Source organism: Lingula anatina, chromosome 2, assembly GCF_051362555.1.
Source record: "Lingula anatina isolate TDL-2025a chromosome 2, LinAna3.0, whole genome shotgun sequence".
Lineage (NCBI taxonomy): Eukaryota > Metazoa > Brachiopoda > Lingulata > Lingulida > Lingulidae > Lingula > Lingula anatina.
The window spans coordinates 33,818,681-33,845,199 of record NC_141768.1 but is presented as its reverse complement, the minus strand read 5'-3'; the positions used below and the strand labels follow the sequence as shown (position 1 = coordinate 33,845,199).

General features: G+C 33.2%; 2 protein-coding genes across 2 annotated transcripts; one reads left to right on the top strand and one right to left on the bottom strand.

The window, feature by feature from the left end:
* Window positions 1-112: 112 nt before the first annotated feature.
* On the bottom strand, window positions 113-13,476 carry LOC106181122 (kinetochore-associated protein 1). Its single transcript, XM_087006064.1, has 29 exons — window positions 13,361-13,476; window positions 12,674-12,828; window positions 12,124-12,244; window positions 11,480-11,595; window positions 11,268-11,343; window positions 10,809-10,889; window positions 10,476-10,621; window positions 9,519-9,668; window positions 9,149-9,261; window positions 8,715-8,859; window positions 8,451-8,491; window positions 8,174-8,233; window positions 7,879-7,954; window positions 7,562-7,690; window positions 7,147-7,236; window positions 6,856-6,933; window positions 6,396-6,457; window positions 6,112-6,220; window positions 5,718-5,861; window positions 5,322-5,378; window positions 4,991-5,107; window positions 4,492-4,539; window positions 4,157-4,273; window positions 3,624-3,767; window positions 3,259-3,357; window positions 2,828-2,931; window positions 2,431-2,533; window positions 1,920-2,057; window positions 113-277 (listed from the first exon to the last, which is right to left on the bottom strand). Exons 2-29 carry the CDS (start codon window positions 12,800-12,802, stop codon window positions 128-130), a joined length of 2,943 nt encoding a protein of 980 aa, XP_086862190.1. The 5' UTR covers window positions 12,803-12,828; window positions 13,361-13,476; the 3' UTR covers window positions 113-127.
* A 180-nt stretch (window positions 13,477-13,656) lies between these two features.
* LOC106181136 (nephrocystin-1-like) lies at window positions 13,657-26,374 on the top strand. The gene is made up of 25 exons (XM_087006065.1): window positions 13,657-13,864; window positions 14,709-14,858; window positions 15,164-15,235; window positions 15,360-15,510; window positions 15,705-15,901; window positions 16,193-16,287; window positions 16,594-16,663; window positions 17,072-17,108; window positions 17,341-17,392; window positions 17,623-17,665; window positions 18,029-18,113; window positions 18,317-18,411; window positions 19,528-19,603; window positions 19,948-20,000; window positions 20,384-20,458; window positions 20,601-20,673; window positions 20,839-20,876; window positions 21,251-21,333; window positions 21,590-21,666; window positions 21,889-21,988; window positions 22,246-22,358; window positions 22,844-22,917; window positions 23,722-23,766; window positions 25,194-25,310; window positions 25,607-26,374. The coding sequence occupies exons 1-25, from the start codon at window positions 13,796-13,798 to the stop codon at window positions 25,757-25,759; spliced, it is 2,193 nt and encodes a 730-aa protein (XP_086862191.1). The 5' UTR covers window positions 13,657-13,795; the 3' UTR covers window positions 25,760-26,374.
* The last annotated feature ends 145 nt before the right edge of the window (window positions 26,375-26,519 follow it).

Sequence of the window (26,519 nt, the reverse complement as noted above, 5' to 3'; positions counted from 1 at the left end):
GATGTAATTGAAGCCTTAATACACCCCTACTGAACGTAATTTTTTAAAAGGATCCAAGTTTGACTAGCCTTAATAAAATCAAAATGACTGCACAAAACATGCACATAAAATTAAAAAGACCTGTGATCTACCAAAATCCAACATGGTTTCTACTTGCCTGTGTGTTAATATGCCAGTCCTGCCCCAGCAGTACTTGTACTCCTGTGATGGAGATCTTACACAGAGGAACTGCAGTGGCTGTGGGCAAAGATTTCAGCAGCTCTACACATTCATCTATCTGCAGAAGGAATTACACGCAAGTTGACTGAAAGATTTGGTTTCATTCAACTGAATCAAATTATTTGATAAAAGAAATTTGATAGTAAACCCACCAGAAAAAAAAGCCCATACTACATTTTTATTAACCTTTCACCTGGTTTACCAAACATAAATTTCAAATTATAACCAAATGTGTAAAGTTTATATTGCTTTTCTTGTATTGTGCTTGAGGTGCAAGGTAATCAGTAACTTCTGATACAACATACATTTGCATATTTGAACACTTTTACACTCAAAGCAGCTCCCATGACTTTATACATTACTACCAGTGACTTTGTAGGAGAAAGATCTGCATCGCGTTTTTGTTCTTTTGTAATTTCGAGATTGTGCCTTACAATTTATTATTCCAAGGATAGGCATAAATGGTGAGTTGAATGGTTTAACTTTGTTGTCAGTAAAGGTATTTTTGTAAACTTTGTGCTGCACATATTCTTTGAAAAGTGAAGGTCTAATTTACTGTATTTAAGAAAGAATTTTAATAAATTTAGTTAGGACGCATCTGCAACAGAAGTTAACAGTTGACATTTGTAATTTATCTGAAATACTTCAGAACTTTTTTTCTATAGATCACATAGTGCTTACATTTGTATTATTATTGTTCTTATTTTTCTTTTCTAGTTTTTTCACATGTCCTGAGTATTCCAGCTTGAAATAAACAGTGATTTAGTGAATAACTTATACCTTTCCTCAGGCTTTCCTCTGACTGTATAGCCCTCATGCGCTATATAGAGTGAAAAAACATTTCATTCATCCTATGGAAATCACACAGTGGCTTTCCATGGAAGCTTGCTGGAATTGAGACAAACGCTCAGACAATTCCAAGCCAACAGTTTATGCACAGTATCAGAGTCTCAGAAGGCAAAGGCAGCACTCGCTATCACTAACGAATAACTAGAATTTGAACACACAGAAGCTGAAATAAGACGTCAATACTGTGAACAAGAATCTGAAATGAAAGACTAGTTGAAAGTATTTTCCCCCAGAGCTCAAGTAAGAAGAAGGGAAATTGAAGCTGAAATACAGGAAGACGCCTTAGACAAATCTCTGTTGGAACACAACTTTACCATTGAACGGTATTTCAATTCCGTGGATACACAAGGTTACGCTGATAGTATTGAAGTACATAATCCTATAACAAAATCCGATCATGCTTCTCAGTTACACATCAGTGCCAAACAGCAGTCACGCATGGATGCACAGCTCCCACACTTGGAGCAACAGCCGCCACCTTTAGGAGTGCCAGTGGAGAGGAAGTCACGCCAATTTATGATGTCCACTCAGCTGGAACAATTATCAAGGACACCTCAACCTCCACAGTCCTCTAGGGCAGCCCAGCTGTCACAGCTACAGCAACCATACAGTATGCCAGCCTATGTGGACCCAGCAATGATGTTAAATCATGCAATGGAATACACACCGAAGACAGCAGAGTCAACAGGTATGTCTACCACTGAGCAACGTCAGCTATCCATAAATGACCAAATGGGACATGTACTACAACGGCAGCAAAGAGCCTTGCAAGAGATCACACTCAATCAGATAATGCCTAAATGTGGACAAAAATTATACATGCTAGGGTTAATACAATGACAGCTGCCTACCCTGTTTCCAGAGATCAGGAACCTTATCCTGCAGGCATAGGCCTGCTGCTCTGTCACGCTGTCATAGGTCTTCACCACCTTCAGGGCATCTTCCATAGCAGTGGGTTTATCCAAGGACAGGATGTATTTCATCAGTATCTAGGAAAGAGAATTTTATATGAAATATTGAAAAATGTTGAAATACAAACTCTGTAAATTGCAATAGTCTTGCCCATACTAAACAGTTCATGGGAAAGGTGTAATCCAATGACAATACAATCACTTCAAAGACAAGATGAATGCTGCAATTTCTTATTTTTATAACTTTGAGTAAATTACAATTGTATTTCATATCATGAAATAAAATTACTACTGATGTATATTATTCTTATGCAAGAGCTGTGAAAGAAATGAATGGTTGAAGAAAGAAATGAACAGAAGAAAAATAGAATAAAATGATACAAATATTGAATAAAAGTGCAATTGCTGACTTACAAAATTAAAAACTGAGGGAAACACAGACAAATCTTACCTCTGCCTTGGAAGAATCAATTGTATTAAAATGTCGGAGTTGATATCTGGCCAACATTCCTTTCAACTCAATCAAACCACATAATTCTTTCAATTCTGCCACTCTGAAAATGAAAATTAAAATAGAAACACTTATCAACTTTGCTGTGAAGACTCATTTAAATGTATTACTCTCTAGGTTTGTTCTTGCATATTATTTTGTTTAAACCAAATATCTCCTCTTTTTTCCAACATATTAATATAATCACCAGCTTTTCTGTATTCTATTTAGCCATAGACGTGTTAATATGTTAAGCTGATTGCACTTCGGTGAACCCCCGCAGAGCTGGGTGGATCCTTGTAGACCGAGGTGTCTATAGGAATAGGGCCTATAATATTTAACAAGGGTACAGACTGACCTGGGGTGGTCCAATGCCAGACCTTCTTGCACCAGTGCCTCAGTGGCTGGGGTCCAGGGGATGTAGGCCTGGAGCATTACCTTCAGAATACCCTGGCATTTATACTATGAAAAAATACACAGCAAATATAGTAGTAGCCTGGCATTTATACTTCAAAAATACACAGAATATTGAGTATACAAGGATAAAAGATCTGACCGTGGAATAGCAGTCCTAATTTGTAAGTTATACACTATGTTTGGTAGATTTATGTAAATAGGATGAAGTCAGTTAATAGCAATTCAAATAATTCTGAAAATAGTAAATTTCCTTTCTAAAAAGAACTTTTCTGAGGGAGTCAAGCGAATGTAGTATATAAAACAGTAAAAGTAATTCAGTGATATCTAGATCTGTATGTCTTTCAAAGAAAACTGATAAAAGTATTGTCTTACACCAGGGTCTTTAATGCAGCCTATGACAGCTATGGCTTTAGCTTCCCATGGAGCCTCCCCATAGTCAGACCTGAACTGTCCTGTTCTTGTTAAGAGGTCCTGGATTAACAAAATAAATGTAAACTCAATAGACAATCTAATCAATTCAATCATGATATCAAAAAGCATCATAATACCAGCAAAATAGGGCCATGCCAATCTAGTGGTGTTATTATTTGTAAGGACTGGACAAGCCTGTTTAAGGCTTGGCAAGGGCAATTACATTATATTATATTATATAATATACATGTAAATATTGAATGTCTGGATAGGAACATTTCCTTAGATGTTGGGACACAGTATATTTCCTGTTGCTGTGCTATTACCTCAATGTACTGAAACAACATCTGATCTTCTTTAAGGTTGTGCTCATTCATGTATGGTCTGATAACCTTTCTGATGGTGTCTGGGATCAACTCAATAGCCACAACACGATCCAGCATACGGTAGGTCAGGGATTCAGTGGTTTCCTAGGAAGAGAAACAAAATTCAGGTAGTTAGTATAGAATTTAAATGAATCAAATGAAAAAATTTGTTCCATATTCACTATCAATCTGCCAAACCCTCTCTTTTCTCCCTGTAACAGCTGGTTTTGCAGTATACTTTACCTTGCACATCTACCATGAATATTAGCTTAAGTGACCTGTTTTTTTTTCTACAGCAGTAATTAAAAGATCATTTTTGGATTTTGTTTAAAAGGAAATTACTTTATAATAGGTTGCAGTAGAGAAAAGTTTTTTTCCTCAGTGCTCTATCTTTTTATTTCTGATGTCATTAACCTATTGTATTGCCTATGTTTGATAAAAAAAGCTACTGTTACATCATCTTTACTATAGGACTAAAATAGAACTTTCTTTACCTGCATATATTGAGCCAGAGACAGTTTACAGTTGTACTTTGTGTGTAAGCTCAAAAGGTCCCGTAAGTTGCAAATTAGGCTGTATAGCTTCTCAAATGATGCACCCAATTGTTCACTCTGTAATTCAAATATTCAGATTTTTCACTTCATGTGGACTTAAGGGAAAATATAAGTTCAATCATTATTAAACCTTCTTAAATCTCACTTAAACCACACTACCTTGATTTTAAATGATAACTGATAGTAATACTTATTATAACTTCTGCTAATTTAGTTATCTCCTCCATTTAATATCACCATTATTAATAATAATAATATTAATATTAGCAACTTACATGCTTATCAGGGTTTCTTCGAGAATAACTCAAAGACAAGTTGCACACCTGAAATACAATTCAGAGAACAGCATGAATAGTTCACACATTGTTCTATTATCATTAACATACAACAAATAAATTGTTTTCTAATGTTTTCTTCCCAACTAGCTTTTTAAATACCAAAATTTTTTCACAATATTAGCCAGACAAAAAAACCAACTTTATATCATTGCAAGAAAACATTGTACATAATTACTAATAATAAACTAAAGAATATGATAATATACAGACATGGGGAAAACTTTGGAGGTACTGAAAGTTCAGGAACCAGCAGTACAAGAAATCTGCAGTTCCTCCTAATTCTGTACATATCTGTTTATCTATCTTTATGCATGATTCAATTTTATGTATTATATTTCCAGGTGAACCTTGTTTATCCAGAAGACCTGGTGGTCAGGTGGTCATGACAAATCGGACTGGCAGTTTCCCTATGACTAATCATATTAAAGTACCTCACCTGTGTTGCAAACTGGCCTGGAGTTGCCTGTCCCCTGTCTCCCATGCAACTTGGTGACCCAGAACATGCACTATGTAACAACTCAGCCATCTCAAGAGCATTAGCCGGCCATGACATCTGGATAGGTTTGAAAAAAATTACTAGTAATCAAATCAATACATGCAGCACAGTCCTCTGACAATTTAAGCATTGTTATCAAAGTTTGTGACTTACAGAATGCATTTTTCAACACTGAAGTTTTTTTATATACTTATATATGACTGTACCAAGCAACTGTTTACTCCAACTTTTTAACAATATCAAGCAAACATTTAACTTCTATTGCACTAACTTTTTCAAGAAGTTCCAGATTTCTTGCCCTTTGTTCAAGCCAACCAGCTATGTAACCCTGCAATCATATGGAATCATATTATTTAAAACATAAAAATACACCATACTTATTTAAGATATTCGGGGTACAGATTAAACATTCACCAACTAGTCAATGCCTCTCTGTCTTGGCAAGTGTTCTGACAGTCCGTCCAGCTAAATATGCCCCATTCTTTCTTCAATATTAATCTTGGAGAGACAATTGGCAAAAATGTCCATTTTGTACCCTTCCATCAAAAAGAAATTACTTATATGCAATCATTTAATACCCTTATTTTGAATGATGCAGAACAAACCCTTCACAAGTCAATAACAAATATTATTACAAGTGTAATTATGAATCACGATGTCATCTCACCAGTTCTTCTGGAAGTACTCTGATGACAAAGGGAAAGAAATCTTGCTTCAGCCATGGCTTGATGTCATCAGAAGGCACATCTTCTGGTATGGCACCCAAGATGTCAGCTAGCACAGCCTTGGAGAAATTCTCTTCAAATTCACACTAAAGGCGTAAATTAGAAAATGTTGTCAAAGAATACTGGAGAACTTTACTCAACTTTACAAGGCAACCTTCATTTCTTAAAATAACTCTTTAATGGTTGTATGTCAAATTTTAAATACATGCAATATTTTCTGCATCTGTATCTCCAAAAATCATATTCAACTATGCTACATTGATGCCAGTGCTCAGCACCACTTTTATGTTAAGGAGAGTCTACTATATCTAGCTTCGCAACTGCAGTGGCACTTACACAGTGTCTGTTCCAAATAGTGAATGCACACGACACATTTCCTCTTTGCAGCCACTTCAGTATCTCACGCAGGGGCTGGGTTTTCTTAAACTCCTCCCAGTGAGACCCCCTGCAAAGATAAAATATAATTCAATATTTAAACACTTCTTCATTAGATAACTGCATACATATTTCTTAAATCAATACATCATGGTTACTTGCAGGAAGTTTCTAAAGCAATAATTATTAAATTTGCATTACCTGTAGTTGTGCATTATTAATATTATTATTATTATTATTATTACCTGTAGCTGTGTATTCCAAATGCCACCTGATAGGTATCCAGTCTGTGTAAGGTATCCAGGACCTGGTAAAAGGGATTATATAATGCACAAGACCGGTAGATGAGAAGCTCATTTTTCTAAAGGTCTTTAAAAATTAATTATTAACACTTTTTAATTCAATATCCTTATTATAATTCCAAATGGTTTTTCAAATCAATAACTTAAAAGTGTTCTTTTAGCTTATGGACAATTGCAGGCTACAGAGTTCATCATATCTACATAATATTTAAATTTAAAAGCTTCTGCTCACACAATTTCAGCTGAAAAATTACAACACTTAAAGAACTATGTCCAATTTCACCAATCAATACATTGCCTAAATAGATTATAAGGAGCCTTTATGTAACTTTCAATTTGGTTAGAAATGTAAGAAGTAAGTTGATGTACATTAACAGTTAAAAGCATCTATAACTTTGTTTACCTTTGTCATCAAAACAGGCTTTGAGAGGTTTTCATCTTCTTTAATATAACCATTCATATCTGACAGGCTCTGTTTCAGCTGGAATTTAATGAAATGTCAAAATCATGTTAACAACAAGGAATAAATAATGCATTAATGAAATCAATGTTGGAAGGTTGTGTACAACTAGAGAAAAGGTTAGACATTTTCACTTCTCAGAAAATAAAACTTTTTGTATTAATAAAAACAGTTACATCCGATTTGACTTATATTTGAACCACATCATGAAACCTAAGCTGCCACTGTGCTCACCCGAGTTCTGGCATATGATAGCATTTCAAGAGTGGCTTCAAATGTGGGCATGGCTGCATTGACACAGCACTCTACTATGTGAGCATCATCCTGAAAAATATAAGTTAAATAAATAAACAAACAATTAAACAAATAAATAGATAAATAAATAAACTAATAATTCCAAAGGATAATTTACTTTTCAGTTATTTTTGTTCAAGGGTATATCATTTTCTTCCTTTTCTGTATAATTTCAATTTCATAAATTTCAATATTGTTGTACAGAAAGTAAAAAGTTTATAAGACTGAAAAGAGTAAAAGTATATATATATATATAACTTCTGATGTAGATGACATTAACAATTTCAAATAAATCATTTTATTTTTCAGATTTAGCAACCCAGTTGATTTTAATACGTAAATAAAATTCTCCTACCTTGATCAACTCTAAACACTGCATTAGTTGGGAGAATATTTCACCAACTTCAGCCTCATCCTGTATCTTATCAATATTCCAGGGGGAAAGTCTGTCCAGAATGTGACTGGACTTCACTTTATACACAAGCTGAAAGTACTCTATGTATTAGCACAGTAGCTTTTATAATATCAGACCAGGTAATCTGTACTCTAAGAAATTAGAGGAATTCAATGTGATTACTCTTTTTCACACAAACTTCAAAGAGTTATACTTAAAATCCTGCTCTTTTATCAGTAAAACACAAAAGTTTTTTAAACAAAATGACTATTTCTTACCTCCACATCCATACCAAACATTTTGGCAAATTGCTCTGCTTCCTCAAACTGATTTTTATGTAGAATTCGATAAAACCTGAATAAATGAGATGTACGAGTATAAGCAAAACCATTCCTGCATCAACGATATAAAAAACTGAATTACATTCAGCAAAGTCATGTCATCAGTTTGTTTAATATGTCTGTTGATTTTACATCAGCTAAATTATAAAAGTAAGGAGCAAAGTATACTAAAATTTCATTTAAGGATTATATTTGTTTTAGTCAAAATAAAGTTCTTCTGTTTCTTCCTTACCTGGTTTCAGGTTGGGCCTCTGACAATGATCGTATTCTCAGTTGAGTAACCAAACCATTTCTAAAAAATATTACCAAAATTACATCAGTTCAACAAAGAATTTTATATAATATTATTTGTAAACATTTCTAAAAAGTCACATCATAACATCTAAATTTTTAAGTGGAGTTTATAAATAGAAATATATCATACTATTTACTGGATTACTCACTAAAATCTTTAATTTATTCATTTACTTAGATTGAAATTAAAATGTAACACAGGAAATGTCCATTACCCATTTTCTTCTGATATTCCTTCCACAACAAATATAGATTCCTGACAAAAACAAACAATTACTAATCAGTCATGCCAGTTTTTGCATTATCAACTCATTTGTAATACACAATACTTCTATAATGTATATTTCATATCGAACGTTGCATCTTTTACATTATACAAGATAAAGATGCTGCATATTTTGACAGGTGAACTGTCTTGACAAATGAAAAAATAGAAACATACTTTTTTTATATATAAAAAGAATTTGCCAGAAACATACTTGTGTGGCTGGTATTTCAGCCAGGCTGGACTCGGCAGACAGCTGCAGTTCATATGTAGCCTTCATGGCGGGTAGAGACAGTACTTGTAAGATACATTTCCCATCATTTGGAACTGTTAAGGCTGCCATCTTCAAAGCAGAGAGTCTAAATAACAAATAGAAAAACATAGTATTTTTGCAATATATTGTAATACATTCAGATGTTCAAGAAAAATTATGTCATCAGAAAAATACATTAATTTTAGTTGATCTTTAAATATATTAAACATCTAAAATACTTTAGTATTCAATGCTTTACTTGCATTTTGACTTTTTCATATAAGAGACATCTGTAGAAAACAAAAGTGATGAGCAGATCACTCAAGTATTATACTGCTTTAAATTAAATGACAAAAATGTCATAAATAAATTGTTATCCTCAGTAAAATGCTCACCCTGATGACTTCTCCCCTTCTGCTGTCTCAATCAAACAGAAATCCTTTATCTTGAGCTGAGGCCAACTCATCACCATAGTCAGTGTCACTTCATCCCACAGACTGAGAATATTCTACAAAATATTTTTTTTTACTTAAGTTCTCAGCCTAAAGTTGTGAAGTTTTTAATCAAATAATCAAAAACTTTAAATAACATTTAGACTTTTTTGCTTTAATTTTTTATCCTACTGACAAACAAATTTTTAATTATTTTTTCAGCCACTGATTACATAGCATGGGTCTAGAAAAACTGTTTGGGAGAAAACTAATCTCAACACTTTGAAGTTTAAAGCTGACATTATATTCGGATGTCTCCCTTTTAACTACATACTCTCGTGTCCAAAACAATAGCATATTTCCCGTTGGACGTGGTTCTACACTTGATTACACTGGCGCCACCTAGGAGCTGACTGTCCACAATCTGAACTGGGGAACCATGACTACCAGGATACCATAAGCTTAGCACAGCTTCACCTGCACCCTGGAAAAGGTATCAGGTGTGTTTTAATAATAGGTAATGATAATAAATACAATGAGCATGTGAACAACAATTGTATGACTTCCAAAATAACCCTCTCGTTATACACAAAGTATTAATTTAATAGCATGAATGAAGATAAGGTATAAACTGTATGTCTTCCAGTAAACTCACATTAAACAGGCTGCTTTAAGTCAAATATGTCTGTCTCTGAAAATTTATAAAACAAGACTATTGTTATGTACTCACACTGGTCAAGACTATATTTTTATACACTCACACTGGTCAAGACTGTTGTTATGTACTCACACTGGTCAAGACTATATTTTTATGCACTCACACTGGTCAAGACTGTTGTTATGTACTCACACTGGTCAAGACTGTTATTATGTACTCACACTGGTCAAGACTATATTTTTATGCACTCACACTGGTCAAGACTGTTATTATGTACTCACACTGGTCAAGACTGCTGTTATGTACTCACACTGGTCAAGATATTGTCATGTACTCACACTAATCAAGACTATGTTGTTATGTACTCACACTGGTCAAGATTATATTGTCATGTACTCACACTGATCAAGACTATATTGTCATGTACTCACACTGGTCAAGATTATGTTATGTACTCACACTGGTCAAGATTATGTTATGTACTCACACTGGTCAAGATATTGTCATGTACTCACACTGATCAAGACTATATTGTCATGTACTCACACTGGTCAAGATTATGTTATGTACTCACACTGGTCAAGATTATGTTATGTACTCACACTGATCAAGACTAAGTTGTTATGTACTCACACTGGTCAAGACTATATTGTTATTATTCTGAGAGGCCAGGCAGCAGTATGAACTCCCTTCAGTGTGGATGTCACTCAAATCCATAACATCTATCTTCATTTTGTTCTGCAATTGCTGAGCAGCTGCAATGTCTCTCTGTTTGATTACTAAAACAGGGTTTTAAAACACCACATGAAAAATCTTTTCTTTGCAAAAAATAATGTTGATCATTCTCTTTTATACACTTACAGTTCAATTTTTACATGGACATGCCTTTAAAAAATATGTAAACCTATTTAAAAAGTAAATATCCTATCAAAAATAATTTTTATAAATTTAGTCAGTAAACCATACCTCTGTCAAGTTCTGTGAGGTGAACATGCTTGATGTGATACAACATTTGATCACTGGTGAGAATAAACAGTTCACAATTTCCTGAAGATAGAAGTTCAAAATAGAATATACAACAGGATGAGCAAAAATGTAATTTTAATTTTCACTACTGACAATCCCTGTATATCAACATTTTTATTTCTTTAAACTAATCTTAAAATAATAAACCTACAGCACATATTTCAAATTTCTCCTCCTTGACCTGAATTATAGTAATCAGTTATTACTGACTTTTAGTTAAAATTATATGCAAAATGTCTCTTGGAAAATTACTAAAAAGTTTATTCTATACTTAATGAAATGTGCAATCTGGTGTATATTTCTAACATTAAAAAAGTTCAGGTCTATCATATCACAATAATAATAAGTATAATGCACCAGTTAATTGCTTTGAAAGTAAAAAAAAAAAGTCAAAATTACCTTCTGTTGTACTTGGAGTAAACATCATGTATTGAAATACAGCATCTTGGTCAGATTCCCTTTTTGTTCCAACTTTCTGCAAAGAGAATGAAAAGAAATGGTAACTTTTTTTTAGCATGCAAGATCTTTGCATCAAACAAATGGCTTTCTTCAAGCACCATATATATTAGATATATATCCACGAAAGAAAGATTTTGGTCCTCGTAACCTACCTTTGAAAACACAATCTGTTGTGATTCCATATGCATAATGTGAAAGTTTCCAGACCTCTCTCCAATGACAATAAAAAGAGAATCTTCACTCCAGGACACTGCATCTACACAAGAATCTGAAATAAGATTTCATAACTTCCAATTACATAACAATTCTTTATTCAAACAATTATATACCCCCCCCCCCCCAGTGAAATTATAATTTGACTATCATCACCTTTTATGATCACAGAGAAGCAAATGACAAATTAGTGAATTAGGCCACAGAACTTTTATCTTATCACTGCTTGTGAATTTATCTTTGGGAGAACATACCTAAAACATCATCTGGAAAGTTTACTTTTTTCACAAAATAATAATAATGAGGATATTATTAAAAGAAAGAACTAGACAAACTTGGAAATAAAGACTGTCAAAGCCCTTGCCTGTTCCAAAATATACGTATTACCACCGGTTTACTGAAAAATGCTTAATCTGCATCTTACTACTGAATAATGAAAACTTATAAACCTAACATGTGGATATTTATAAGAGAAACTGCAATTGCTTGACTTATTTTGAACCAAAATTTCTATGAATAAAAAACCCAATCAATTATGTTCATAAATTCAATTTTAATCTAAAAAAAAATTTTTAATACTTACCAAAAGCAGTTGTAACATGGAACTTGTGAGCAGTTTCGTCAAAGAAAGAAACATAGCAGTCAGCTGCAAGGCAGAAACCTTCAGCTGAGGAAGCAGCAATGACCTGTGGGTTACTTGTCACCTAAAACAATATGTTGATTATACACTTTAAGTAAATACATGGTGACTTCAGGGTTTAGAGCTATGAAGAATTACTATGTGCAAAGGAGTGAGGCATAGAACTGTTACAGTTTTTAATCATATGCATATAACCACCTTGATAAAGGTTTGGCGAAAGAGTTTTCTGCATAAAATTCTCATCTCTTTTATCCACGTACAGCAAAAAGACTAAACAACTTTAATTCTTAAAAACCAAGGAAGCCAAAATATGTGATAGAGATCTTCAAAACTGCACTGCAAAATGGATTTCATTGGTCAGGAAGGCAGCATGTGGCTTTAACAAAATGACAGTCTGCCAGTTAGATAGTTCTTATTATTAGCATTTTCTGTTGTCATTTGAAGTAGAAATTAAGAAGATCATTAAAGTTTAAGCTTTTTCAAAACTGCTCACCTCTTCTGTAGCTGATACTGTAGCTACAGTATCCACTTGGTACAGAGATGCCTGTGTTTCTTGTCGAGGCCCAAAGTTCCCTGTCTCATCTCCTCCAAAATCAACATCAATTTGATCCCAAGAAGCCATTATAATTTTCTTGGTGATAAGTATACCTGAAAATTTAGTTTCTTTTTTAATGATGGGAATAATAAAACAATAATAAAACAATAGCAATAATCAGTGTTAGAAATTAAGGCTGGATCGTCTGCCCGGGGCTGACAACGTTCAGAAGGGGCTGAGAAGTTTTCCCACCCAGCAGACATTCAGTCCAGCTAATTTTCATGATGGCTGGACTTTCGGTCCAGCTACTTATTTTCCTAAGACTCGTAAGAGGCAAACACTGGCAATAATGATACATCATTTTTTGATATTCATGCTGGTATGTAAATACCTTATTTTATCATCGATACAGAATGTGACCCAGAAAACTCTTGTGACAGTGTAAAGTATGAAGGAGTAAAATGTACACATTATACTAGTAGGTAGAAAGCTGGTCTTGACAGCGACAGTGACAGTGACTGCCCATAAGGAAATCCACTGCCGCCAAATGAACCAGGCTGTGTGTTGTAACTTGCTAATCTTTGGTTATATATCCTAGTCTGTTAAGCAGCCTTTCTTTTAACTACCTATTACCAGATGACTTACTATTGCTCTTGCGATCGTTGCAGTTCTATAAAATACATTAATCTCTTTACAACATTTGATTTCGTTTCGTCCGCCAATATAGGATCTCGTCGCTGTCGTTAATATACGAGATTAGAATAGGTACTAATACACGAGGACCGTTAAACATATTCAATATTGAAATATTCATTATTTTAACAACTACAAACATTCAAAACAGTTTCAGTGATTGTGTTTAAATGGAATATCTTTCTCAAATAGATTTTAGTGTTTTAATGCCATTTTTTATATTTAATTAGAATCAAATATGACATTTTTAAGCCTTATACTCGCAGTCATACGGCAACAGATATTGTTTACAAATATGGTGGACAAAATGAAATTCCGGAATGATTGACGGTTATTTGGTGTTTGATTAAGAAAATAATGAAGCTTTGATGAAGTTATGAAGTCATCATGCCATTATTTGGAAAGAAGGGACCTCTAGCTGCAGTGCAGCAAGAAGGTGACTCGTTAAAGAAGAAGGTAATTAAAATATTGTGATAAAACTACTTCGCTACATGCAAATTGCAAGACAATGTCAAGTTAGCGGGTAAAGTGTGAAACACATAAACAGCTGCATTTCTGAGATACAGTGTCTGAAGACAAATACATTTTGTAAGAAAAGTATGGTTATCAGTTCTTCGATGCTGGCCAATTTGATGCTTCTTACACCCCATTTCCATAGATTAGATCGACCTACTTTAGATCGACCTAACTCCCTGGGGGTTCACGCTAAATAGCTGTCAGCCGGGCGGACACGAAAGTTAATAACCCCCTTACAGCTTGTAGTAGGCGGGACGGACATTTAAGTCGGATTATCTGAAAGTAATCTAGTGAGACTCCCCGCGGGGATAGATCGATCTAAAATCTATGGGAATAGAGCCTTACACCCTCAACTTCGAAGTGTTCCAATTCCCTGGAGATACCTGTTAGCTGAAAATCCCTTACAGACTTGCATACAATTCCAGTTTAAAACTACCTGTAGCTCGAGGCCAGAGTCACTACTCTTTTATAAAACACAAAGAATTTGTTACTTCCTGTAAAGTGCTCAAAGAAGTACATATTGTCCAATTAGAATCTTGTGTGAACACACCAGTTACTGGTACAGTACACTACTGGTAGCATGAACTTTCTAAGATATATTTTTATTATTTTTATTTAAAGAGCTAGTGGAGAATAGAGGCAGCTTATTAGGGTTAATTGTTTTTTGTAAAGTATGTCTTATGAGTATACTCCAAAATATGATTTATATTATGATGCAATGGATATGATGAAAAATTTTCATGGGTAAAACTAGTTAATCTTTTTTCTTTTTGTTAATTTTCAGATTGATGGGCTAATAAAGGAGTGTACTGCTAGTTTAGAAGATTCAACAATACCAGATAGACCAAAAAAGTTGAAAAGTTTGCATAAGAGGTGTATAGAAACAAAAGAAGGGGTTGAAGCCTTGCTCAAAAGAGCAGATGATCTCAAAAAGGTATGTTTCTGAAAAAGAAATATTAAAAACTTTTCTCTCTTTTATGCAATGAAAGAATTGTACATGTTCTCTAATCAAATTGAAATCTTTCAAGGCCCCAGAAAAGTACTAAAAGCAAGTTGTATTTATCAGCACATCCAATTTTATCTGCTGAAACATGCATATTAGATTATATTCAAAAGGATAATCTTATTTTAAAGATTTGATATCCCAACAATACTACAGAGTATATGTAAAACGAGAAAAGTTGTACTTTTTTGCTAATCAGCATGCATTTAGAGTATGTACATATACTTTTTTTACAGGAAGGTGATCCAAAGGTTAATGACTTTGAAACTAAAAAAGAAGCTGAGTTGTCTAGACTTAAGGAATGGAAGGTAAGGATATGGATTTCAAATTGAGAAAAAAAGAGCCATTTATGGACAAAAACCATTTTAAATTCATGAATGTAGTAAGTCATTTTACCTGATCTAAGTAACAATTCAAAAATGTCATATGCAGGACAAACTCGAAGGCATGGTATCAAAGCTAGAACCAGATGAAGTAGAAGAGGACTACCTCCACAAGATGAAGAAGGGAGAAATAACAGAGACTGATGATCAGGGGGAGGAAGATGAACAGGAAGAAGAAGCAGTAGAAGAAGAGGAAGAGGGTAAATGTTGTTTCTAAGCTCACACTAACATATAAACATATTTTCTCATTGGTAAAAAATTCAATACCTACTAGTGAATATTTGTGGTTAATGTTATCTGTTATGTTTTTCTCTTTTATTGATTGATTATTTATAAAAAATGACAGTCACTAACTCACTAAAGAAATAAAAATTATATCTTGAATTAATTGTAGAAGATGAAGAAGGGGAAGAGGAGGAAATTGAAGAGGATGAAGAGGATGTCGAAGAAGAGGAAGAGGATGAAGAAGAGGAAATAGGAGAAGAGGATGATGAAGATGAAGAAGATGATGAAGATGATGAAGATGAAGAAGAAGATGAGGAGGAGGAAGAACAGGAGGAGGATGCAGAAAGTGAAGCATCCACACCAAGGGTATGTTTAATGTAGGATTCATTAGATATTAATTAAATGTCAATTTCTGTAAATACAATAAACCTAAAAGGCAAATTACAATTTTTTTTCTTCTGTATTTATACTATAACTAATATAATCACATATTATGTGATGCAAAATTAACAGTATTGTGTTTCAAAATAGTGATTGACTTGCAGATCTCCTACTTGTTTTGGCCTATTTTCACAAATAGACTGTTCCAAACATTTTATACCTTACCTTTACTGAAAAGTTAGAAAACTATTATTATCTCCTTTTTCCCTACTATAGATAGTTCAATACGAAGCACTGTGTGATTTTGAAGGGGAACAAGAAGAAGACCTTAGCTTTAAACATGGAGATATCCTCACTCTTATATTAATCAGGTAAGAACATGGAAAGCAAGAGTGTGAGTTTACTGCAAGGTAGTAGGCTCTTATTTACTTACATTTACACATTTTTATAAATGACTTAAACTATTTGTTTTAAGCCCAAAGAAAATGTAATTGGTGATTTAATGAAAGTTTTTTTACTGGAGAATTATGACATTTTTCTCTTTTAGGATACTTCTACATTTAATAGCTTGACATATAAATTTGATGGCCTGAAATATAGATTTGATAGCTTGACACATAGATTCAATAGCTTGAGATATAGATTTGATAGCTCAAGATATTCTACTTGTTTAACAGAGAAGATGGCTGGTGGGAATGTGAAGACTCCGAGGGGAACAAGGGTCTTGTACCAAGTACATATCTCAAGGTAAAAGAAATGAACTATTTCCAGTTTCAGAATTTATTGTCAAATTTTTCAGTTATTGATTCTCTGCACCTGTGATATATACTTTTTCTTTTTAAGTAACACTTAAGAAAAATATTCAGTTTTTTTTTTGTTTTTTTTTTATGTTTGTTTGTTTTGTTTTTTTGTACCATATGACCAATGATTTCTTTTTGATTAATTTTGATTTGAAGATAAGTGTTTGCACTATTCAGATCAAACAAAAATTCTGCTAAAGACAAGCCATTGGATACACTCATCACCTTCTGTCCTTTTAATTGTATGCAGTATGATCAAAGCTTATCTGTAGCATGACATGTTTAAATTATTTTTACTTTGTTATTATAAAGTTTCTAGTTATGGTTTAAAGCTTATCTCAAAAAATGTTTTCAGGAACATAGTAGATACAAGGCCATACAGTCACAGGATGGTAAGGGCTTACACTATTTTCACTTTTATAAATTCTAGATAATATTATTGTAACATTGTTTCTAACTGCCCTTTTATTCTGGTGTTATTTATTAATGATGCTATTTATTTGTAGTAACCAATCTGGTCATTTTTAAAATTACTTTATTTTATATAAAAGGATGTGGTCTTAGAACTTGAAGATGTTTTTGAATCAGTTTAAAAAATTTGTTTATTTTTGTATTTGTTACCAGTTGAGGAGGAAAATGAAGATGATGAAAAAGAAGACACTAAAACCCCAAGAAGGTAAAAATGAAATGAAGTGTTGAATACAAAAGAAAAAAATTAATAAAATAAAAATAACAAAATGAACACAGACATGGTATTTTTGTACTGTGGTAATTGTTTATCAGAATACAAGTATATTGAATATTAAAATAAAATGCTTATCATGTGGGTAAAATAAATCATTAAGTTTGGTTTTTAGATTCTTTATAAATAACACATTTTTCTAAATGTTTGATTCCTTTTTTCAGTGGCAAAAAGTTGTGGAGCAGCATAAAAAAGAGTCTTAAAGAGGTAAAAAAAAAGCCTCCATGCCAGTCTTGACTGTCTTGCACAATTTAAAAACAAAATTTGTAAAATCACACTATTTATTGCATTGAATTAAGATATAGTTGTACCTAAAATGGTTAAGTAGTTTTAAATAGGCAAGAGAAGATCTAGCAATCAGGACAAAAATTATGCTTTTTAGATCTACAGCAGTAAACTCAATGCAGAAATAAAACATCTAATTTTTGTAACAGTAATGTGTTTTACGCAATACGATTACGATAATCTTTTGTGAAACTAAGTATTCATTCTGAATATGTGTGAAAAAATCTGACTTTGGAATATGACAAACCTGTATCTTGAATAATGGTGCACATTTCATTACTACAGACTAGTGCCACTGATGTATTGCATGCTATGGGTGCTGTGCCATCAGGATTCAGGCTTCCTACACTGGGAAAACTTTATGCTGATGGTATGTTAATATTTGTAACTCTTCGGGGGTTAAATCTGCTGCTCATTTTTGAAATCAAGCCTTTGATATTAGTTCAGTTCTACAATTAAGAACATGTTTTGCATTCTTATATTCTAATATATTTTAAGTTTTTATTAAATATTATATTATCACATATTCTTACGGCCCAGGGTACAGTAATCAAGAACATTATTTTATTGTAGGGGATGAATACACCATGAAGAACTATCTCATTCCAAAGCTGAGTACTTCTAATCTGTCATTCAGGGACCTGTTTTTCAACCCAGTGACCAATAAGGTGAGTGCTGTTTATGTAATTTAAAACTGGATCAAAACTTTGTTATTGTTTAAGCCATGAATTTAAAATGTTTTGACTTAATATTAAGACATGAGGTTGTGTGAGTCATGGGCATAACTAGGCATACGCACGGATGCACTGTGCGTACAATTTTTTGGCCAACCATGATATTATTTTATATAAATTTAGTGTATTTTTCACGGAATATAAAAGAAAATCCTCTGCTTATTAAAGTCACCTGTATGTACAAATCATCTGTATCAATTGTATAAGCACAATTGTTCTGACCCCCCCTCCCGTCTTGCAAAATGAGGTTAACAATGCCTGTAACCTTAACAAGTCCTATCTTAATCGTCCATCTAACTGAAACTTCCTTTACCTCTTAATTGGAGGGTTCAGTGGCCCTCAACTCTTCTGTACCCTCTTTCTTAAGAATATCTGGCGATATTTATCTCAGGTAAAAATCTGCCCGAGTGTTATTTTAAAAGAGCAGCTCCTGCAACCCTGGGGGCACTAGATAAAATCTGGACACCAGGTTTAAGAAGGAGCTAGAGAAACAAAGGAAGAATTTTTCCTGCAAAGCTTCAAAGAATTTTGACACGGACTTGACCCAGCACCCCTCCAAACTGTCAGGGTGACATGGGCAATTTTTACAAACAAATAATTAAACTTAGATGTATCAGAGCTCTGTCGTGTCATGCAATTGGTTGTTTTTGGGAGCCATGCATCCACATGTAAGGTGAATGAAACCGTATGTTAGTTCAACTCAGAGGTAGATCCAGGATTATTCGAAGGGGGTTCCACATATGCGAAGCTAGCCTCCTTTTAAATAAATATACAGTTCTGGGTAATAAGAATATTGAAACTTTTTTAATTGCGAGAATATTTCTGACTAAATGACGATTTTATTATTAATGGAAATTAAGCTGCGATGTGTGGTACATATGGTGTAATTACGCTGTCCTTCATCTCTTGCGTTAGTCTACATTTTGCTGGGAATTTTAAAAATCTGTGCGTACAATTTTTAAAGGTCTGGTTACGCCCCTGTGAGTGATGTTTCTCAGACACTCCTGATATATACTAGACACTGCACATACAAACCTTGAAATGTTTTAGATCAGACCCCGTCCTGTTCGCTTCCAAAAGATTGTCACACTCCAGGCAGCTAGACAAATTCCACATGCAGGAACAGGTGAGTGGTAGTTTTTTCAAAAAGGTAATCATTAAAATGTCACACTGAATTCACATAATGTTTTGCTGAAAACCAATACTAAATCAGTGTTGTATTGTTAGCTTCCTCAATGCTATGAAAAAAGTTTATATTGTATGACACAAAGTCTGTGACATTAAACTGTCTCTGCAGAAACAAAATTGGGTCTTTATCTATTTTTTAAATTTGCTCAGTTACTGCACACTAGATTTTGTTTAGGTCAGAAGATTATTTTAACTCTGTCTGAAGGGCTGGTAGACCCAAAACTTCTAAAGCATTTGGCACAGACTGCACATTTATTTTCTGTAAACTCTCTTTCATTATAGGTATAGAAGTAATTAACTACTGTGTGAGAATGTGTCTCTTTGATGGGGCAAAGGTGAGTTTGGGTCAGAAGATGGAAATAAAGTTATGGGCAATTAGTCAAGCATGGAATGACATTTTTTCTTGTATGCTGGTATTAATTCAGAAAAATCTGAAGACTTTTGCTGTTGTTAAAGATGCTATATGCTTTCAAAAATGAAGTGATTTAGTATTTTGTGGTGGTGCTGAATGGGTTGCACATGAATATAACACAGGAATACAGTGTGGTGACTTGTAGTGGCCCCATATTTCAGATCCCATTAACTCTTTTTTACCAAGCCCACAAAAAACGAAGACATATACATGATGTAATTGTGTAGGTTAGCATTTATGAAACATATTTCTTTAATACCCTGAATTGGTATAAATATGTAACTTTTTCTGGCCTCCTTTTTACAGGTGCTTAGCAACATAGTGACAGTGAGGTCATTTTGTACAGACAAAGAACTAAAAAACTGGTCTTTTCATACAAAGGTGAGATTTTAAAATGTTTGTTTTTTTGGTTTTTGTGCAGTGTTTGCAATTTTAATTAAAATTACTTTTAAATGCTTTATACTTTACCTGCATGTTAAGATTTTGGAACCTTGAATTACAGTAACTGAGTTTTTCTTTTCAGTTGACTGACAACCTACCTTGTGTAGACTATGCAGAGATATTTGTCCGCGACAACAAAGGAGACAAAGATATAGGTGACTATGTTCATATGAAAATATGGACAAACATGTTGTTTCTTACATCTTTTATTTTTTGTTAAAATGATAAGATATGCTAAATTATAAAAACAAATATAAAAATATTATTTTGTTCACATGATTTTATATTTAATACTTAGGATAAATAAATCTACTTTCCAGGTGTACTGTTTGAGTTATGTTTAGGATATAAAAGAGTGGTGAGTTAGTCCTTCTCTCTCTCTCTCTCTCTCTCTCTCTCTCTCTCTCTCTCTGCCATTTTCCTAAATTGCCATTGCACTTTGCATAAGTCAGCATAATTTATTTGATGAAAAAATTAATGATCAGATATTTTTTATATTCTTTTCTTGTGGCATACTAATTTCAGTCATTTGGTCACAATTCTATAAGCAAGCCTATAGGCAAAGATAATTTGTATTCTCTTTTCTATCAACACTTACTATCAGTGTGTGGGGGTGTGTATGCTTGCATGTGTGTGTGAAATCGTTTGAATATGAGTAGTATTTATGATATAAAGTGAATATTTTACTTATGTGGAACATTTTAATATAATGGATTTGAAAATTACTTGTAGAAAACTGGTGAGCTTGGAGAGTTCAGCTGTGGATGGGCCCATCTGCCTCTGTTTGCTGAAGATGGTACTCCAGCTCTTAATAAGTATGTGACATAACCAGCTTTTGTCAGCTCTAATATAATTGACTAAAAGACAATATTACTCATTAAGTGTATTATTGCTGTCTGTAAACATTATTTTGATTCTATTGACAATAGTATTGGCAATAAAATATCTCATAGTTTTAACTCTTGTACATTCAAATACATACCAACATGAAATAATAAATATGGAAATATCTTAGTTTTGTTTTACATTATGGTCCCCTTCAGATTTCAATTCTTGTGTTCTTTGTTTTAGAACATATGACTTATATGTAAATGGAGGTACACCATATGAAAAAGGCATTGAAGTAGACCCCTCAGTAAGCAGAAGAGGTAAATGTTTGTCACAATTTATCAGATATGTCATGTGTTCGAAATGTATATTGTAATTTCTTTTGAATATAGGGTCAAACACAGTTGATTTATTAAATCATCACTGAGTTCCAATGGCAGTAATTCGTTTTTTACATTCGTTTTAGATTTACAGAGTAGAGGAAGATATTTTAAAATTATTAATTCATTACTCATGACCATTTGGCTATATATATTCTGTAGAGAGTACCAATAAATGGCGAGCCTTAGTGTCCAAAAACAGACAGCCCAGGCTATCAGTCAAACTGTCAGCACCCACCAAGGAGCAGAAAGAACAACTAGAGTAAGACTTCTTTAAACTGTAAATATCTGATTAGACTTATTTGCTGTTTGTATGTGTCAACAGAATTTAGATTCTTGTACGACACTGTTGATAAAACAAATCAGTTTTGCAGTTGGTGTTTTTACTTTATTTTCAGGAAAGAACTGTATATTCAGATATCTGTTTATATAAATCAAACAATTTTGGAAAACTGCCATCTAGGCTTAATGCCAGCTTTCATCCTATTTTTAATTTGTATTGTTGAATATATATTTCAGTACATTACCAGATGTGCTAATTGGCAGTATGTGTCACCTAGGGTCCTTGTCCTACTATAGGCAATTCCTGGCAGATGCTTTACTCAGAGACAGATTAGATATGCAGTCTACAGGTACTTTTTTTTTCATTTTTTTTTTATTTTCATTTTCTTGTTGTCAGCTAAGAAATTTTCAAAATTACTTAGAATGTGAGTTACGGTTACTATTGACAGTGTCATTATATCAGCTTGTGGGTTGTATGCAAGTCCAGTTTTAAAAGTTGTATATTTTACTCTAAATGGCATGTGTGTTTACAGCATAAATTCATGCAGGAGCATGCAACCACACACTTGTGGACTTAAAAGAAACTTGGTCTTTATATTAAATTTGAATTGTCATATTGATATTATTAATTTGAATGTTACAATTTTGTTCTCATTTTGTGAAATATGTATGCAATTAAATGAGGAAAAAGCCATTAAACAATGATTAATTTAGCATTCTCATTTAGAGGGGCTTTCATATATTTCATACATCAGATGGTTTGGTCTTTTTTTCTGCTTTTTTTGTATAAATACCAACTGCTTTGATGAATGAGTAATGCGTCTTCTTTTTCCAGATCTGGTCCACAGCCCATTCCTGATGTCATTTCCTTCTGTGATGGAGCAACCAGATATATTAGATGTATTTAGAGTAAGACAGTGTGGATAAATGATTATCAGTGGAATGTAGAAAATCCACTGAATTTCAAATTTTGGGAACTCATAAATTATCCACATTAATTCCATAGCATTTCACTTAATACTACTGTTGGCTTCTGCAACACCCCTGAGGTGATGAAGACACAGATCATAGTGTGGACCCTCACATACAGCTCCAAGTTTTTATTATCATTATGATACACTGTGACCTGCATTAAAAATCTTCCCAGGCCTTTGTAATATGGTTCTTTAATTAATTCAGGGACTTTTACTTCCTCTCAGTTGTGAAGGGTCGAATGGTAAAATTTAAGATTAGGGGATTGTTAATTCAGTTATCCCTCTTAATAAATTTGGAATCAACTTGTTCAAAATGATCTGATGTGACCTTGATGGTCATGTGCAGTGTTTACCTATATTGAAAAGCAGACATCTTTTTGAAATAGGCTGCAACAGTCTAAAGAGGGCCATTTTCCAAGTCACTAAAAATTATTAACTCTGTCATGTTACACTTTACAACAACAGTTTTTATATTAAATTCCTAATGATTGCTTTGAAAACTTTTTAATCCAAACTCATAATTGCCAGACTCAGCCAGACACAATTTAAATGGATAATATTTTAAAAAGAGTTTATTCATGTATGTGTATATTCTTGACAGTAGTTCATGTGCCACAGGGATGAGATATATCTTTGTTTTAAAATCAAATTCTACCTTGCGTGTAAGGAAAGTAATGATTTCTATATAATTTCCTGAATGGTTCTAACAATATTGTTCTACTTTCCATATTTCATTCAGGCTTCTTGGATTGAAAAATTAAAAATCACAAAGAGAGGAGACAAGGTATGTACTGGTATACCGGTATATTTTTCAGAAGATAGTGTTGTTTTAAAAAAAAGACAACTCTTCAAGGTCAACGTGAAACAATTTCACAAAAAAAAGTTTTTCTATTCCTAGTGAGCCAATATCAACCTTAGTAAATAATACACCACTGTAGCCAACTAATTGCTTACTAAATGTTTTACAGTTCTTAGTCTGTAGATGAAAGTAACACATAATTATGCCACTTATCATGGAGTGCTAACATGTAATTCTTTTGTTACAAAAGACATCAAATAATACTCTATATAACATACTTAAAGTTCACTGATAATTATTGCTTTGCTTTGCGTGATGAGCGGTTTTATTTATCAATAAGTTTTTAAATTTTTATTTTATAACAGCATGTATCTTGGTTGCTTATCTAGACACTAATATAAATATATAAATAGATGAAGGTGCAATTTGAATCAATGTGTAACGTATAACATGCACATTTTTTGCTTGCCACTTTACTTCAGAATCATACCTGGAGAATTATATCACCACATGTAGGAAGTAGCCACTTGTGCTGTTGCTAATATCATATGTTAATTGCAATAGATGTAGCTGTAACATGTAGATATGGTTCTGTAACTAATGTTTTAGTCATGGAAAACTGCATTGGGTAGTGTACTTTAGAAATGCAGCATAAATATTATGCTGTAATTTCCTAATTTCTCGTTCATTTTTTTAATTTGAAGTATGTTCACTTTTTGTTTCTTTCTTTTTATTTGACTGACCTACCATGTTTAACTAATTGTTTTTCGTGTATTTGGTTAGTTTTCTGGAAATTTCATTTTGAAATTAATTTGATGTTTCAAATAGGCAACCTATGTATTAGGCTTCATTCACATGCAATGTCTATTTTCTATTTTCTATTTTCTATTTTCGGTATGTCTTATGATCACGGTCTGTGCACTGAATATCCCACCGCGTAATTACTGGCAGCGCGAGCCAGTTACTTATAGTAACTTATAGTAACTGGCTCGCGCTGCCAGTAATTACGCCGCGGGATATTCAGTGCACAGACCGTGATCATAAGACATACCGAAAATAGAAAATAGAAAATAGACATTGCATGTGAACGAAGCCTTAGTGTATCCTTGTGATACATTTTAACTACTATTACTTATAAGTATTTTTTATGTTCTAACAAACTAACATGCACACACTCAAACTGATAGGCACATGGTGCGCAATTTACATCCCATATCCATTTGTATTTAGAATGCTTTTATTGTTAATAGAATTAAAAATGGAATTAAATTTCATAGAATTAAAAATAGAATTTAAAAAGTCTATAATGAAACTTATGGAAGTGTAAAATTTCATAAAAAATACACTTTTCATCTATACACCTCTGTCAGACTTTAAAAAAATATGACATTTTTTTTATTTCAATTTTTAAGCGAGATGCAGAGCACATGAAGGAGTTGTTTCGTCAAACATTTCTGGAAACATGCTACCCCTTATGTCATTCAGCCAATTTACAACATTACAAATTTGGGGATTCTGATGTAGAACAGGTAACAAGATATTATGAAGAAAATTCTATAGAATTCTCCACCTTCCCCTCAATGAGTGAAATGTGATATTTATGATACCTTGTATCAAATGTAAGTTGAAAATCTTTTATGCAGTCCTGGGTCAAGATTTCCAATTTTAATTTAGAAATATCAGTATCTTAACTTTTGTTATATATCAGTTAGAAATCCTTAAAGGAAAATGCATAGCTTTTCCTGTCAGTCGTATAGTCCAACAGATATTTTTTTACATGTTTTATCATCCTGGGCATTATAATCCAAGCTGTGTTATATTCCAGAATAGAGCAGCAGAGCTGACAAAGATTGCACAAATGAACAAGGAGAAGAATTCAGCCCTAGCTGCTCTCCTATCACCGGATGTAGCACATTTGCCTTTTGACATGAAAGAATTGTCCTTTGATGTGCTTGGGCCATTCTGCCTGGTCAAGTGACATTGTTTAATGCAAACGAACTGCCCTTTGGCATCCTGGGGCTGCACGCTCTGGGCAAGTTGCAATTTTTTGCCTGGTTAAGTGACTTAGTTGACATCAGCTGCCATTTGGCATGCTGGGACAATTCTTTCTAGTTATGTCATGATCATTGACAAGAAAATACTGACTATTGTTATTTTTTGCCACAGTTTGACTTGAATCGAAGTTCATGGTTGATATTTATAAATACACACAGGTGTAGTTCAGCTCCAAAAATTATGGTGCAATTCATGGAAAAAACAAGTGCTATTTCACTGATTATTACTGTCAATGGAAAAATGGAGCAGAACATAAAATCTGTGCAGTGAATTTGAAATAATGGCTAAATAGTGGCTAAATAATGGCTAATAGACAACTTGTGAATTCTGCAGCAAGAGTTGCAAACATAAGCAGACAGCAAAGTACAAGGCTGACTGCATAGTAGAGTAACATTTCTGTTAACTGCCATAGGTAAACTGCCTTAAAATGGTAATTAAAGCACATGATGAGCTTTTTATACACCAGACTTAAACATACAAATTTAGTGTGTCTAAATTATTCTTTTATTTATGTATGTTTTTAATAAAAGTAAAAAAAAACTTCTCATTTAACAACTACTATTCATTCAGTTACACTGAAGACAAACTACCAGTAAGAAATCAAATTTAACAAATCTGAACCAGTTTAAAGAAAAAAGACTCCCTGATGTCTATTATTTATTTATAATTTTTTTCCTTCCTTT

Bases quoted from the DNA above. Each gene is read 5' to 3' on its own strand.
- LOC106181136 (XM_087006065.1), top strand. From the start codon at position 13,796: ATGCCATTATTTGGAAAGAAGGGACCTCTAGCTGCAGTGCAGCAAGAA. The intron at 14,859-15,163 runs GTATGTTTCTGA...CTTTTTTTACAG, and splicing joins GAGCAGATGATCTCAAAAAG to GAAGGTGATCCAAAGGTTAA. The intron at 21,667-21,888 runs GTAAATGTTTGT...TATATTCTGTAG, and splicing joins CCCCTCAGTAAGCAGAAGAG to AGAGTACCAATAAATGGCGA.
- LOC106181122 (XM_087006064.1), bottom strand. From the start codon at position 12,802: ATGGCTTCTTGGGATCAAATTGATGTTGATTTTGGAGGAGATGAGACA. The intron at 4,274-4,491 runs GTAAGTTGCTAA...TTTGAATTACAG, and splicing joins GAAGAAACCCTGATAAGCAT to AGTGAACAATTGGGTGCATC. The intron at 2,534-2,827 runs GTCAGTCTGTAC...TTTCATTTTCAG, and splicing joins CTGGCATTGGACCACCCCAG to AGTGGCAGAATTGAAAGAAT.